Below are 16,510 nucleotides of genomic sequence, written 5' to 3'. Positions count from 1 at the left end.
TCCAGTGGAATATATTGTGGGTTAGGTCACAATGCAAACTAAATGACTCAACTGAATCACTCTGGCACAGATTAAACGTTAGCTTTCCACGCGGGGCGAAATGAGGGTCCTGAACTTCTAACACAAGGGTTGTGCTTCACGACATAATGCGGAGTCTCCCAGCCAAGGGAGCATCCACAACAGAACAAGTAGTGTCTTCTTTTGAAAATATCAGGACCTCCCATTTTGTACAAATTGACGGACAGGCTGTGTTTTTTTTTTCCCGAAAGAAAAAATGAAATAAAATTTCTTTCCTGAATAATGCACAACTCCAGATTGAGAAAAAGCACTGGCTGTGCTCGTTCGTCCCTGTTTTTGTTTTTTCCTCCAAAAAAAATTCAGAGAAATATCAGCAGCTATTTCAGCAGGAGTGAGAAGTTATTGAGATGTCCTAGGTTGCGATTAAACTGGATTCTGACATAGAGATGAATTATTATGATTTCCTACTTTTAACTAAGTTTTCACCTTTCTAATCTTCCCTTTGTGTTGGAGTCTCCCTCAGGACGGAAATGAAATATATCCACAAAAAGTGTCAAAACTTTTTCTCACCTCTATGTTGCTTATATCTATATATATATATGTATTTATATAAAAAAAACCACCATGGTAATTATTAATGCCTTTCTGAAGAGTGGTTTGCCTCCACCCTAAAGGGTTTGTACATAAATAAAAAAAAGGAAAAATTACAGTACAAATAATTCACAATATATGCAATGGGAATGTAGTTTTTCTTCTATTGATAAATTCGCGTTCAGAAGCATTTTTTTTTTACATCGCTGAGAGGCACTTCATTTCATCCTCAATAAATTTATACCAAATCATTTGACAGAGACAATATCATTGGATTTCGAGAACTTTTACAAGATAAGAACACAACTGTTTGCCTTGCCAAGACATCGTACGAAATCTTTGCTCAAATACAGAGTTTTGGAAGTAGCTCAAACTCAAAACCTTTGTGGCAGACAATCATGGACTTAAGTCAAGGAGGCAGATGTCAAACCTTGACAAGTTCTTAAGTGGGTGCACAGAGAATAAGGTCAACAACGTCCCTTTGGGTAGGGGTCTCCAACCTTGGCAACTTTAAGTCTTGTGGACTTCAACTCAGTTAGTTGGGTGAATTAATCTGAGAGTTGAAGTCCACCAGTCTTAAAGTTGCCAAGGTTGGAGACTCATGCCTTAGGGCAGTGTTTCCCAACCTTGGCAACTTGAAGATATCTGGACTTCAACTCCCAGAATTCCCCAGCCAGCATTCGCTGGCTGGGGAATCCTGGGAGTTGAAGTCCAGATATCTTCAAGTTGCCAAGGTTGGGAAACACTGCCTTCGGGAATAGAGACAAAAGGGCTGTCTTGTCAAATGAAATTTATGCTCTGTCAAGTGAATGAAGGGCCTGGAGATTGGCTTCGTGTTCCACTTCTACCATAAACTCTTTAGTAGATCAGTTTAATTTCTTATGCGCTCTAAGTGTAACAGGTTCTAAAAAATAAGACGTTTGCTATAAATAAAGTGTCCTTTAGTGGCAGTTTATACTAAAAACCGTCCTCGGTTTGAGATAATCATTAAAAATCAGGTTTAGCATTGAAGGCAGCAGCTAACTAGGATTAGCGATGGTAGCACTCTTTGTTTTGGTCTCTCCCTGCTTGGTTCGCAGCGTGCAAATTCAATTGCAAATATTTCTCAACACTTCCTTCCAACGGAGGTTGGACACTCTGATTACGGGAAAATCCCCTACAGTTGTCTAAAGGAAACCACCATCCTATACATCTCAACGCGTTAGTACCATTTATGGGGTTGGGAGGTGGGTGCGTGGGGGGAAGCCCTTTCACCTAGTGTGGGGATGCACCTGGCAAACATTGGTTAGCGCCACTACCGTAATATATATTTTTCCCCCCCCTGTGGAAATTATAGAGGAAAAGCAATAAAAATCTCCACGGGAAAAGCAATCCGAACACATAAAGTGCAGAAAGACCTCTAATTAATTACTAAGCAGTACCAGAAATTTCCTTGCTAAAAACCATAAGCAGTGACTCCCTCTGGCATCCCTGCCCATCACTCTCCATTCAAAAAAGTTAAAAATAAAACCTCATTCAGTGCATACAATATAGTTATTATAGGTCATAAAATACTAACAACCCCCCCCCCCTCTCAATATTATTGCAAATTCTGTCCAATCTACAAGAGTAAGGCATAATCCACATTTGGTGCGTGGAAAGACAAAGTATTTTTTCCTTCTTTTTTTTTCTTTTTCTTTCTTTCTCTCGGCACAGGAAGTTGTGCAAAAAAAGACGACTTTGGTCCTTGGTACCTAAAGCCAAGGTTTTGGTGCAGAGGTTGATGTGCAGTGGTGATGGGTCCACAGGATTATCCATGGAGTTGTGCAGTCAATGGTGAAGGCCTCTTGTCCCTGCTACCAACGGCCGCTCACGCTGGCAATGTCCGAATGGTATTGATGAGACAGCCGTCCGCTAGCGCCGCCTTCCAGAAACGAGGCTCGGACATTGGAAGGGTCAAAGAGTTTCCTTCGGTTTTTGTTCAGTTCTGCATAGCGAGTGGAGAGGAGAGATAAGAGAACAATAGCAATAGCATTTAAACTCATATACCGCTTCATTGTATCTATCTATCTATCTATCTATCTATCTATCTATCTATCTATCTATCTATCTATCTATCCATCCATCCATCCATCCATCCATCCATCCATCCATCCATCCATTTATTTGATTTGTATGCTGCCCCTCTCCGAAGACTCGGGGTGGCTAACGAAAATAAAGAAGACAATGTAACAAATCTAATATTAAAAAATAATCTAAAAAACCCCAATTTAAGAGACCAATCATACAAGCAAGCATACCGTGTATAAATTCTATAAGCCTAGGGGGAAGGGGAAAATTTCAATTCCCCCATGCCTGACGACAGAGGTGGGTTTTAAGGAGCTTGTGAAAGGCAAGGAGGCTGGGGGCAACTCTGATATCTGGGGGGAGCTGGTTCCAGAGGGTCGGGGCCGCCACAGAGAAGGCTCTTCTCCTGGGTCCCGCCAAATGACATTGTTTAGTCGACAGGACCCGGAGAAGGCCAACTCTTTGGGACCTAACCGGTCGCTGGGATTCGTGCGGCAGAAGGCGGTCCCGGAGATATTCTGGTCCTTGACTTAAGTCCATGATTGTCTGCCACCATTGTGCTTTTACAACCCTCTCTAAGCAGTTTACAGAATCAACATATTTATTTATTATTTTATTTATTAATTGGATTTGTATGCCGCCCCTCTCCGTGGACTCAGGGCAGCTCACGATATGTCAACAATAAAACAGTGTACAAAATACAATTGGATCAGTGATGGGCTACCAAATTTTTTACTACCACACTGTGGGCATAGCTTATGCATTTTGTTTCAACTTCTTTCAGTGCAAATTGGGTGCCCTGGGGTGGAGCTCCAAATTTTGCTACCGGAACTGCGTTCCTGTCCGTTCCCGTAGGAGCCCATCACTGCATTGGATCCAATTAATATAAATAGTTAGCCTAAAACATTATAAAAGTTAGATATCAAAAATCATTCCCTCAAATGATTAGAGGACTAGAAACCAAAACTTATGAAGAGAGATTGCTGGAACTGGGCATGGATAGGCTAGAGCAGTGTTTCCCAACCTTTTTGGAGCCGTGGCACATTATTCACATTCTTCTTTTCCTCCCCTTTTCTTTCCTCTATTCCATTCCTTTCATCCTTCTTTTTCCTTCCATTTCCTTCTTTTCCTTTCTCCTCTCCTCTCCTCCACTTTCTTTTCCCCCATAACACCAGATAGCAGATCCCACTGAAGAGGAGACCGACTTGGTGATGCGTCAGCAGCCTATGAAGCTGGCACCATCGTTGGACAGTGGGGAAGATGGTGAGGACTTGGCGCCAGAGGCAGAGGTTCAGACAGGGCCTTTGGAACCTCCAGCAGCTCATAGCAGTGATGAGGAAGAAGAGACGTCTCTTCTTTCTCATCACTGCTGTAAGGTGATGGAGGGGCTTCTCCTCTTCTTGATGCCAGAGTCCGTAGAGCTGCCAAGAGACAGGAATGGTTACTCCAGAGGTTTCCTCGGGAGTAAGACTGGGGGCTAATTGGCCTCTCCCCTAGCCTACTTAAGAGCACTACAGATAGCTGAAAGGCTGCAGGAAACAACATCTTAGACTCTATTATCTATCCTGAGTGTCTTGTGAATCCCTGTTTCTCTGCTTTGCATTTCTTATTGTGGAAGACTCCTGGGCATTTTGCCAAGCCTTTGGAAAGTGAGATTGCAAGAACTAATTGCATTGCTTTGAGTTAAGACTGTCTGAACATACTCCAGCTGCTAATGAAGATTAATTAGCGGCTGACTTTCTGCAAGAAAGGATTGTTTTTGGATTTGTGTGTGTGTCTCCACTGCTAAGCCAGTTATTAGCAGCGGTTCATTGATTAAATTAAGTTCCTTCAAACGGTGTGTGTTGATACGTTTGTAACTGGGGGCAGAACAGGGAACCTATAAAGACATGGACTCCCTTATGGGGTTTTGCCATGTCCCTGACTATAAACCACCATAGATGTTGACATCAAGGTAAAAAACAAACATCACAAAGCTTTTTGTTATAACAGAATTCCTAACTTCACCTACCAAAAGTAACTCCCAGAGAAATCAATGGATCTCACATTGAAAGATATACATGATTGGCCTTACGAGAACAGAGGGGTTAAGGTTGGCAGGCTAAGAGTGGACAAGAATATGGCAATACAGTATTCCCTCGAGTTTCGCGGGGGATGCGTTCAGAAACATAGAAACATAGAAGTCTGACGGCAGAAAAAGACCTCATCTAGTCTGCCCTTATACTATTTTCTGTATTTTATCTTAGGATGGATATATGTTTATCCCAGGCATGTTTAAATTCAGTTACTGTGGATTTATCTACCACGTCTGCTGGAAGTTTGTTCCAGGGATCTACTACTCTTTCAGTAAAATAATATTTTCTCATGTTGCTTTTGATCTTTTCCCCAACTAACTTCAGATTGTGTCCCCTTGTTCTTGTGTTCACTTTCCTATTAAAGGAACCACCCGCGAAAGTCGAATTTCCTCAAAGTAGAGATGCGGAAGTAAATACAGTGGTCCCTCAATTTTCGCAGGTTCGAACTTCGCGAAACGGCTATACCACGTTTTTTCAAAAATATTAATTAAAAAATACTTCGCTGTTTTTTTCCCTATACCACGGTTTTTCCCGCCCGATGACGTCATACGTCATTGCCAAACTTTTGTCCACCTTTAATAAATATTTTTTAAAATAAACTTTAATAAATAAACATGGTGAGTAATAATCTAAATGGTTGCTAAGGGAATGAGAAATTGCAGTTTAGGGGTTTAAAGTGTTAAGGGAAGGCTTGTGATACTGTTCATAGCCAAAAATAGTGTATTTACTTCCGCATCTCTACTTCGCGGAAATTCGACTTTTGCGGGTGGTTTCGGAACGCATCACCCGCGAAAATCGAGGGAACACTGTACACCATTTTTGGCTATGGACAGTATCACAAGCCTTCCCTTAACACTTTAAACCCCTAAATTACCATTTCCCATTCCCTTAACAACCATTTACTCACCATTATTACTGGTACTCACCATTGAATAAGGCACTTAGTGATCCTGATATTTATAAACATAATTATTTATTAACAATAATTCACAATAATCACCCTATCATCAGCCTATAAAGAAAACTATTACAAACTATTTTACAGGTGGTATCTACCACCGGCAAGACTTGCCAAAATTTACCCAGCACTACAAAATGTATGTTGGAAATGCAATAAAGAAAAAGGAACTTTCTTCCATATGTGGTGGTCCTGCCCTAAAATCCAAAAAATTTGGGAAACAATTTACAAATGGTTAAAGGAAATCACGAAGGAGGAAATAGAGTACTCACCGGAGGGGATGCTCCTCGGAATTTGGAAAAAATCTTACTCGAAACAAACCCTTTTTTTAGTGACTCACATAAATACAGCTACAAGAATTGCAATTGCGCAAACATGGAAGAACAGACCCCCAATATAAATTTAATAATAGAAAAAATATATACATGTGCAGAAATGGATAAATTGACAAACCTACTTAAGGGAAACAGAATCAACGAAACTAAAAGCATGTGGAACAATTGGCACGAGTGGATTCAAAGGAAAAGATTTGTATAACCTTATACAAAATAGCAGTACAAACCTTAAAAAAAAAAATGAAAATACCATTTGAATGTTTTTACCCTGTTTTGCATTGCATAGTATTAAGTTAATATTATCCATATAACAACTGTAACCGGTAAAAAAGTTGGATAAGACCTGTAAACTGTATAAACAAATTGTGATATATGTATCTATAAAACAATAAAAAGATTTGCAAAAACAACAACAACAACAATAATTCTTTTTTTTTTTTGTTATTTATTTGCAAACATTATGAGTTTGGTGATGACATATGACATCACCGGGTGGGAAAAACCATGGTATAGAAAAAAAAAACCACCACGAAGTATTTTTTAATTAATATTTTTTGAAAAACCGTGGTATAGGCTATTCGCGAAGTTCGAACCCGCGGAAATTCGAGGGAACACTGTATGTATAAATGTGTGTGTGTGTGTGTCTATTTCACACATTTTACAAAAACACTTAACACACATTTTACAAAAATACTTAACGGAAAGGAAGAGGATTCTTACAAACAGCACAAGGTAGTGACTTTACGTTACCTGAGATTGCCAGGAGCATTTTTCTCCGTGCACCAAAAGTGGTAATTCCCAGCTCTTTTAGATCCTGATCCGTTAGAGTGAGGAATGTCTGAAGATCAATCTAGAAGACACCACCACAACACCGTATTCTAAGACAGGGGTCTCCAACCTTGGCAACTTTAAAGGCTTGTGGAGCTTCCAGAATTGGAGACCCCCAACTCTAAGATGCTCTTCCACTGGAGGGCTTTTGTGGAAGAACATTAATTTTTTAGAGATTTATTTACGGATATAATACAAAATACATAAAATGCATAAAAAGGAAAGAGAGAAAAAAAAGTGAAAAATAAGAAAAAAACCATATTACATACATATTAAATACATATTAAAACACTACATCCAATAAAAAGGGGGAAAAAACGGAAAAAACCCCAACCACATATTAAAATAAAGGCGAGTACAGGATATATAATTTTCCGAAACTATGTAAATTTTCTTTAGATTCAGTTACAGTTTTTATCAAAAATCAGTTTGACTTTTTTAGATAACACTTATATTCAACTCATTTAGTAAATCATAACTTTATCTTGTTTGCTCTTTTTGCTTTCATCAGGGATATACATATATATATTTGACACAAAAATATGTAACCCTTCCCTGGTGCAGAGCTGAAGGGATTGGATACTGTAGCCTAGAGGATAATTCTCTGCCTTACAAGGCAAAGGTTGCAGGTTCAAGTCCCAGTGGGTATGGCTAGCTGATGAGGCCAAAATAAGGCCGAAATAGATCTATCCTAGTCTCCCTTAATTTTCAAAATTCAGCAAAAAAGAAAAAAAACATGTGACACATATAGATAGAATTGTCAGCTATCAATAAAATTAACTGCCTTGGAAATGGCCCTGGGTTGGGCCGAGAGGCAAATAAGGAGCTGTGATGTTCCTTCAATACACCAGGGTGATTATAGGTATCAAAGTAAAGAAGAAAAACCATTATTTCAGTTTTCCTGGTAATTACATCTATTAACAACATCCAAAGTATGTTAGACTGAAAGGAGCAACATTGTTTTAAACAAATGCAACATATTATTTTGACAGCCTAAATAAATACCAGAAGAGGATTTAGGAGCTCAAACTGATGAATCACCTTGAGTCATAAAAAAATTGGCTGCCAGAACAATTCAAAAGATGTTACTGTGTTCTAAAATTAGTTTGTATAAATTGAAAATATCTGGATCTTTTTTGAATGGCTGCCATAGTATATGTTATTTTCTGAAAGGCAATCCCTTTTAGCTATTTGTGGCAGTTTCGGAACAAATTTTAAAATTACCGAGCCATTATTGGTATTCCTTGATGCCCACAGGTTAATTGTCTGTATGTCCCAAAGGCTGATGAACTACTGTAACACTGGAAATTAATTTGATTGTTCTGTTGGTATTGCAAAATTTTAGATAACTGCACTTTTGTTTGGATCACTGATATTTAAAAGTCAAGGAGATCGCATAACAAAGTCATATTAATTTTTATTCTGGTGTGTGTTTGTGTGCAAACACACAGAAGCAGGGATCAGTATATGCAAGCACATATGTGTGCCTCACATGTCAGCATGTATGTTTGCATATGCATCAAATGTTTCAACTACCTCCCTAATCAGTGAATACAACTGAATGAATTGTGAAGATTCACAGGAAAAAGTGAATTTTATGTATCCCCTTCCCTATTTATCTTAAAATAAAGATTATATTTTCTTAAAAATTTAAAAAAAAGTGCAACAGGTGGAACAAAGCAATCCAAAGAGTCTGCAACAGGGGTCTTCAAACTTGGCAACTTTTAAGATTTCAACTCTCAGAATTCTCTAGCCAGCTATGAAGAATTCTGGGAACTGAAGTCCACAAGTTGCTAAGTTTGAAGACCTCTGGTCTACGAGGAACCATCACCAAGCCATTCGCAAACACTAACTTCTTGTTGCTGAAATACGTCTGTGTATTTTCCCAGGCCCAGTTTGCTGAATAACTCAGGTAGGTCAGATCCCTTGAACAGACTGTTCAGGTTACAGCCGTTGTTTCCAATCAGGGAGGAGATACAATCCATGTAGTTGCTGCTGCTGAGATAATGCTCACCTAGAAGTTCAAAGGAAAATAAGATTCTAGTTAGGTTGAGCTCGCTTTAGGCCGAAGAACCCCTTCATCTGCTTCAGTTCCGGGGCTTGCAAACTGCCAAGAAGTACCGAACTGAATCTCTAAAGGAGAATAATCTCTAAAGGAGAATAAGACGGAATTGGCTGTGGGTTTTGCCTCCCAAGGACAATTCCATCTGTCCGTCCATCACCCTGGGGGGGGAATTATTGACCCCCTCAGAGAGGGTCCGCAACTTGGGCATCCTCCTCGATTCACAGCTCACATTAGAGAACCATCTTTCAGCTGTGGCGAGGGGGGCGTTTGCCCAGGTTCGCCTGGTGCACCAGTTGCGGCCCTGTTTGGACCGGGAGTCACTGCTCACAGTCACTCATGCCCTCATCACCTCGAGGCTCGACTACTGTAAGTGTTCGGAAACTTCAGATCATGCAGAATGCAGCTGCGAGAGCTATCATGGGCTTTCCCAAAAATGCCTATGTAACACCAACACTCCGCAGTCTGCATTGGTTGCCGATCAGTTTCCGGGCACAATTCAAAGTGTTGGTCATTACCTATAAAGCCCTTCATGGCACCGGACCAGGGTATCTACAAGACCGCCTTCTGCCGCATGAATCCCAGCGACCGGTTAGGTCCCACAGAGTGGGCCTTCTCTGGGTCCCATCAACAAAACAATGTCGTTTGGCGGTGCCCAGGGGAAAAGCCTTCTATGTGGTGGCCCCGGCCCTCTGGAACCAACTCCCCCCCGGAGATTAGAATTGCCCCCAACCTCCTTGCCTTTCATAAGCTCCTTAAAACCCACCTCTGCCATCAGGCATGGGGGAACTGAGATATTCTTTCCCCCTAGGCCTTTACAATTTATGCATGTTATGTTTGTTTGTAGGGATGTTTGGATTTTACAATAAGGGTTTCTAGTTGTTTTAGTATTGGATTTATATGATGTTTTTTATTACTGTTGTTAGCCACCCCGAGTCTACGGAGAGGGGCGGCATACAAATCCAATTAATAATAATAATAATAATAATAATAATAATAATAATAATAATATTTACAGCTCAAGGTTGAAATGAGGAGTCCTTGGTGCTCTCTAATGTCAGCATTCCAAATAATAACCGAGAAAGAAATCTGAATCCAAACATTGGCCTTCCTCCAAGTTCCAATTTATGGACAGAGCCATGTTGATTACGAACTGTAGTCAACCCGATACTAACTTTTCCTAAAGTTCTCCAACCAGGTTAAGTTTCATCCCTTGTCCCTGCACCTACAAGTTCATCACATGGACCACTCTGGTTCCCTCAACATCCATGATCCACTCTATAATGCCCTAGTCAGACCACACCTAGAGTACTGCATTCAATTTTGGTCACCCCCTTACAAAAAGGACATTGAAACTCTAGAGAAAGTACAGAAAAGAGCAACTAAAATGATAAAGGGACTGGAAACAAAGACATACAAAGAAGAGAGGGCATGGGTAGTTTAGCAAAAAGGAGGGGCAGAGGGGATATGATAGCAGTATACAGTGATCCCCCGCTCGTTGCGAGGGTTCCGTTCCAGGAACCCCCGCAACGAGCGGGTTTTCGCGAAGTAGCGCTGCGGAAGTACAAACACCATCTGCGCATGTGCAGATGGTGTTTTTACTTCCGCAGCGCTAGCGAGGAGCCGAAGATTGAGGACTCAGCTCGGAAGCTGCACGGGTGTTTTAAAAGGTCTCCGCCGGCATGGGGGGCTTCTTAGCACCCCCCCAAACCCGAGTTGGGGGTTCGGGAGGTGGTAGGAAGCCCCCCATGCCGGCGGAGACCTTTTAAAACACCCGTGCAGCTTCCGAGCTGAGTCCTCAAGCCAAGCGCAGAAGTTAGCCTTGAATCCCTTTGAATCCCGCCGCTTCTGCTGGATACGGGCGATGGGGGGGCGAGCTGCCACAGCCCCTGGCTTCCGCGCCGCTCGTCCCACCCACTGCCCGTATCCAGCAGAAGCTGCTGGATTCAAAGTGCTGCTGGGAGCCGCAGGCGAAAGGAGCTCGGGCATCGGAGCGCGGCGCCAGGCATTGTTCTCCGGACCCCGCCCGCTCAGCCCCGCGGCGGCCCTTTCCCTCTCCAGGCTGCGGGCGGGGTCCGGAGAACAATGCCCGAGCTCCTTTCGCCTGCGGCTCCCAGCCCACCGCCTGTCTCCTGCTGCCCGGTTTAGCCAGGACACGAGTGGCGAAATGACTTGGAGGAATGTGAAGCTGAAACCGGCCGGTTTCAGCTTCACATTCCTCCAAGTCATTTCGCCGCTCGTGTCCTGGCTAAACCGGGCAGCAGGAGACAGGCTTTGAGTTTTGGCTGCGGGGGGAGAAGTAGGACTTTCCTAACTCCCTCGCCCCGCAGCCAAAACTCAAAGCCTGTCTCCTGCTGCCCGGTTTAGCCAGGACATGAGCGGCGAAATGACTTGGAGGAATGTGAAGGCTCAGCGGATCAAGGCCGGCTCCTCTCGGCCCAAGCGGCTGCCTTGATCCGCTGAGCCTGGCTGGCCCGGAAGATCGTAGCGCGCGTTGGCTGCACCGGTGGCGACATTGCTGCCGGCTTGGCTTCGCTCGCCGCTGCAGCCAACGCGCGCTACGATCTTCCGGGCGAGCCAGGCTCAGTGACGGAAGGCAGCCGCTTGGGCCGAGAGGAGCCGGCCTTGATCCGCTGAGCCTGGCTGGCCCGGAAGATCGTAGCGCGCGTTGGCTGCAGCGGCGAGCAAAGCCAAGCCGGCAGCAATGTCGCCGCCGGTGCAGCCAACGCGCGCTACGATCTTCCGGGCCAGCCAGGCTCAGCGGATCAAGGCCGGCTCCTCTCGGCCCAAGCGGCTGCCTTCCGTCACTGAGCCTGGCTGGCCCGGAAGATCGTAGCGCGCGTTGGCTGCACCGGCGGCGACATTGCTGCCGGCTTGGCTTCGCTCGCCGCTGCAGCCAACGCGCGCTACGATCTTCCGGGCCAGCCAGGCTCAGCGGATCAAGGCCGGCTCCTCTCGGCCCAAGCGGCTGCCTTCCGTCACTGAGCCTGGCTCGCCCGGAAGATCGTAGCGTGCGTTGGCTGCACCGGCGGCGACATTGCTGCCGGCTTGGCTTCCCTCGCCGCTGCAGCCAACGCGTGCTACGATCTTCCGCGCCAGCCAGGCTCAGTCACGGAAGGCAGCTGCTTGGCCCGGGATGCTGGGCCGAAAGGAGCCGGGCTTGAAGATCGCAGCGCACGTTGGCTGCGGTGGCGAGGGCTTGCAATGGAGGGTGGAGGAAGCGGCCATGGCAGGGCGAGCTGCCTCAGGGAGGAGGATCGGGCGGGACCAGGTGGGGGCTGGAATTTCTCCACTGGGAAGAAGCGGCCAGGGCGAAGGGCGGGCGAGCGGCGAAGGGCGGGCGAGCGGGTGCTGGGGAGGGCTTCTCGCCCTCCCGCCAGCAAGAGGGGGGAGCGAACGGCGTGGGCAGGCGAAGGGCGGGCGAGCGGCAGCGAGGAGTTTGCGTGGGCGGTGGGGAAACTCCTCGCTGACGCCAGCAAGAGGGGGAAGACCCAGGGAAGCCGCCCAGCAGCTGATCTCCCGGTTGCCATCTACGCATGCGTGCCCGGCACGCATGCGTAGATGGTATTTTGACTTCCGGGTTGAAAAATCGCGAATTACCCTGTTCGCAATGGTCGGGGACGCAATAACCGGGGGATCACTGTACATGTACTTGAGGGGTTGCCACAGAGAGGAGGGAGTCACACTATTTTCCAGGGCACCAGAGGGCCAGGCCAGGAGCAACAGATGGAAACTGACCAAGGAGAGATTCAACCTGGAGATAAGGAAGAACTTTCTGAAGGTGAGAGCGATCAACTAGTGGAACAGCCTGCCAGGATGGATCTATGTTTATCCCAGGCATGTTTAAATTCAGTTACTGTGGATTTACCAACCATGTCTGCTGGAAGTTTGTTCCAAGGATCTACTACTCTTTCAGTGAAATAATATTTTCTCACGTTGCTTTTGATCTTTCCCCCAACTAACTTCAGATTGTGTCCCCTTGTTCTTGTGCTCACTTTCCTATTAACAACACTTCCCTCCTGAACCTTATTTAACCCTTTAACATATTTAAATGTTTCGATCATGTCCCCTCTTTCCCCTCTGTCCTCCAGACTATACAGATTGAGTTCATTAAGTCTTTCCTGATACGTTTTATGCTTAAGACCTTCCACCATTCTTGTAGCTCGTCTTTGGACCCGTTCAATTTGCTCAATATCTTTTTGTAGGTGAGGTCTCCAGAACTGAACACAGTATTCCAAATGTGGTCTCACCAGCATTCTATATAGCGGGATCACAATCTCCCTCTTCCTGCTTGTTATACCTCTATTATTATTATTATTATTATTATTATTATTATTATTATTATTATTATTATTATTATTATTATTATTTAGATTTGTATGCCACCCATCACAGAGGGAAGAAATGTCACATGGAGCCATTATTGTCACCAACTCTCTAATAGAATGTAGCAGAATTAGGGGCGACATGATAGCAGTATTCCAGCATTTGACAAAAAATGGGGGGGGGGTCAAATTATTCTACAAAGCACCAGAGGGCAGGACAACAAACAATGGATGGAAACTAACCAAGGAGAGAAGCAACGTGGAATTAAAGAGAAAGTTCCTAACAGTGAGGACAATTAATCAGTGGAACAGATGCCTCCAGAAATTGTGGAAATTTTATCACTGCAGTTTTTAAGAAGATATTGGACAGTTGTTTATCTGAAATAGTATAGATCGATGAGGCAAACCTTTTTTTCCTCGGGTGCCGATAGAGCATGTGGATGTGCTATCGCATATGTGTGAGTGCCCACACCCATAATTAAATGCCTGGGAGGGCGAAAACAGCTTCCCCCATCCCCCAGAGGCCCACTGGAGGCTGGAAATGCCCTGTTTTCCAACTTCTGGTGGTCCCAGTAGGCTCGTGTTTCACCCTCCCCAGGCTCCAAAGACTTCCCTGGAGCTGGGGGCGGGTAAAAACGCCAACCTCCATCCTCTTGGAGACTCTCTGGAAGCCAAAAGCGCCCTCCCAGAGCCTCTGTGTGAGCCAAAAATCAGCTGGCTGGCACACAACTGCACATTGGAGCTGAGCTAGGGCAACGGCTTGCGTGCCAGCAGAGATGGCTCTGCATGCCAGCTGTGGCACCCGTGCCATAGGTTCGCCACCACTGGTATAGGTCTTGGAGGCTGGACTAGAAGACCTTCAAGTTTCCTTCCAGCTGTATTCTAACAGACTATCATTGATCATTATAGCTTGATGCAACTAACTGACCTTAGTTTGTCTAAACCGAGCTGGAGCTAACTTTTATTCAAGTCAGTAGCTCTGCATGAGACCACTGACCTAAGCAACGGGGTAAAGCCTTACTTGATTTCTGTTTCCGCTTAGGGCTTCCAATGGAAGAAACAAAATCACCCGGAGCAGTTGAGCTAATGCCATTGTGATCTCTCCAGTTATCGGAATCGCTCCCGCTTCCCAGGTGTTCCCGGCTGTTGGATCGGGACAGAGACAGCGAGGAACTCTGCAAGGAAATCAACAGGAAGAGGTGTGACCAGGTGTGGGGATACTGTCAACTTGGCTTTTCTCAAGGACCATTAGCTTAAATTAATGAGCAATACATTGGTAGTTCTACCTAAGAACGCCTCTACTTATGAACTTTTCTAGATAAGAACCGGGTGCGCAAGATTTTTTTTGGCCTCTTTTCAAGAACCATTTCCCACTTACAAACCTGAGCCTCTGAAACTGTAACTGAAAAAGGCAGGGAGAAGCCTCTGTGGGCCCCTCTAGGAATCTCCTGGGAGGAAACAGGGCCAGAAAAGGCAAGGAGAAGCCTCCGTGGGGCCTCTGTAGGAATCTCTTGGGAGGAAACAGGGTCAGAAAAGTCAGGGAGAAGCCTCTGTGGGGCCTCTCTAGGAATCTCCTGGGAGGAAACAGGGCCGGAAAAGTCAGGGAGAAGCCTCTGTGGGGCCTCTCTAGGAATCTCCTGGGAGGAAACAGGGCCGGAAAAGGTGGGGAGAAGCCTCCGTGGGGCCTCTGTAGGAATCTCCTGGTAGGAAACAGGGCCGGAAAAAGCAGGGAGAAGCCTCTGTGGGGCCTCTCTAGGAATCTCCTGGGAGGAAACAGGGCCAGAAAAGGCGGGGAGAAGCCTCTGTGGGGCCTCTGTAGGAATCTCCTGGGAGGAAACAGGGCCAGAAAAGTCAGGGAGAAGCCTCCGTGGGGCCTCTCTAGGAATCTCCTGGGAGGAAACAGGGCCAGAAAAGACAGTTAGAAGCCTCCGTGGGGTCTCTCTAGGAATCTCCTAGGAGGAAACAAGGCCTCCACCCTCCCTGTGGTTTCTCCAATCGCAAACATTATTTGCTTTTACATTGATTCCTATGGGAAAAATTGCTTCTTCTTACAAACTTTTCTACTTAAGAACCTGGTCACGGAACGAATTAAGTTCATAAGTAGAGGTACCACTGTATTTTGTTTAAAAATATTCTTGTCAAGAATATGTCAAGACCTAAGTGTTTTAGGAAAAGGCATAACCAAACAAAGAATTATATTGGCAACAATTTGCATTATCAAAGGAAATTAATTTTAAACTTCTCATCTATGGTACAGCGTGTCCTGCTAGGCTGTCCCAATTCATACTGATCATTTTTAAATCAGTGTTTCTAAGACTGCGGAGAAAAGCAGGAAAAACAAAGGAATATATCTTTTTTGTTTGTTTGTTTCTTAAAAAATATTTTTCCCACATGTTTCAAGTGTAGAGAAAACAACGGATGCCTCAATCTCTGAAGGGGAAAAAAAAAAAGCTTACGGAGCAGAGAAACTCAGGCTGTGGTTTGATTCTGGGGCTACAGCCAACTGACTCAACTGATACAGTCTATACACACACACAAACATGTGTGTGTGTGTGTGTGTGTGTGTGTGTATGTGTGTGTATACTAGTACACTCCTAAGGAGAAAGAGAAAAATGGCTAGAAGATAACATTACGGAATAAACAAAATACAATGACTTAAGATTTTCTCCCGCATGCAGGAAAAAAAATGTTAACACAATCCGCAGTTTCATGAAGGCTGGGAGGAGTCACTCAAAGAGACCTTTGCCTATCTATCTATCTATCTATCTATCTATCTATCTATCTATCTATCTATCTATCTATCTATCTATCTATCTATCTATCTAATAACTATCTAATATCTATCTATCTATCTAATAACTATCTAATATCTATCTATCTATCTATCTATCTATCTATCTATCTATCTATCTATCTATCTATCTATCTATCTATCTATCTATCTCTATCTATCCACACATCTATATCTATCTATCTATCTATCTATCTATCTATCTATCTATCTATCTATCTATCTATCTATCTATCTCTATCTATCCACCCATCTATATCTATCTATCTATCTATCTATCTATCTATCTATCTATCTATCTATCTATCTATCTATCTATCTATCTATCTATCTATCTATCTAATCTATCTATCTATCTATCTATCTATCTATCTATCTATCTATCTATCTATCTATCTAATCTATCCATCCATCCATCCATTTGATTTTTATGTCGCCCTTCTCCTTAGACTCAGGGCGGCTTACAACATGTTAGCAATAG

General features: G+C 44.1%; 1 protein-coding gene across 1 annotated transcript in view; it reads right to left on the bottom strand.

Moving 5' to 3' along the window:
• Positions 1-1,927: 1,927 nt before the first annotated feature.
• Positions 1,928-16,510, bottom strand: part of BICC1 (BicC family RNA binding protein 1) — a 202,855-nt gene continuing 188,272 nt past the window's right edge. Inside the window, exons 18-21 of the mRNA XM_070752068.1 lie at positions 14,260-14,413; positions 8,705-8,865; positions 6,774-6,873; positions 1,928-2,575 (exon numbers count right to left, since the gene is read on the bottom strand). Of these exons, the coding sequence (XP_070608169.1) occupies positions 2,445-2,575; positions 6,774-6,873; positions 8,705-8,865; positions 14,260-14,413 (546 nt within the window). The 3' untranslated portion in view covers positions 1,928-2,444. The remainder of the gene's footprint in view (positions 2,576-6,773; positions 6,874-8,704; positions 8,866-14,259; positions 14,414-16,510) is intronic.

Source organism: Erythrolamprus reginae, chromosome 5 (genome assembly GCF_031021105.1).
Source record: "Erythrolamprus reginae isolate rEryReg1 chromosome 5, rEryReg1.hap1, whole genome shotgun sequence".
Lineage (NCBI taxonomy): Eukaryota > Metazoa > Chordata > Lepidosauria > Squamata > Dipsadidae > Erythrolamprus > Erythrolamprus reginae.
This window is presented reverse-complemented; position numbering and strand designations above follow the sequence as displayed.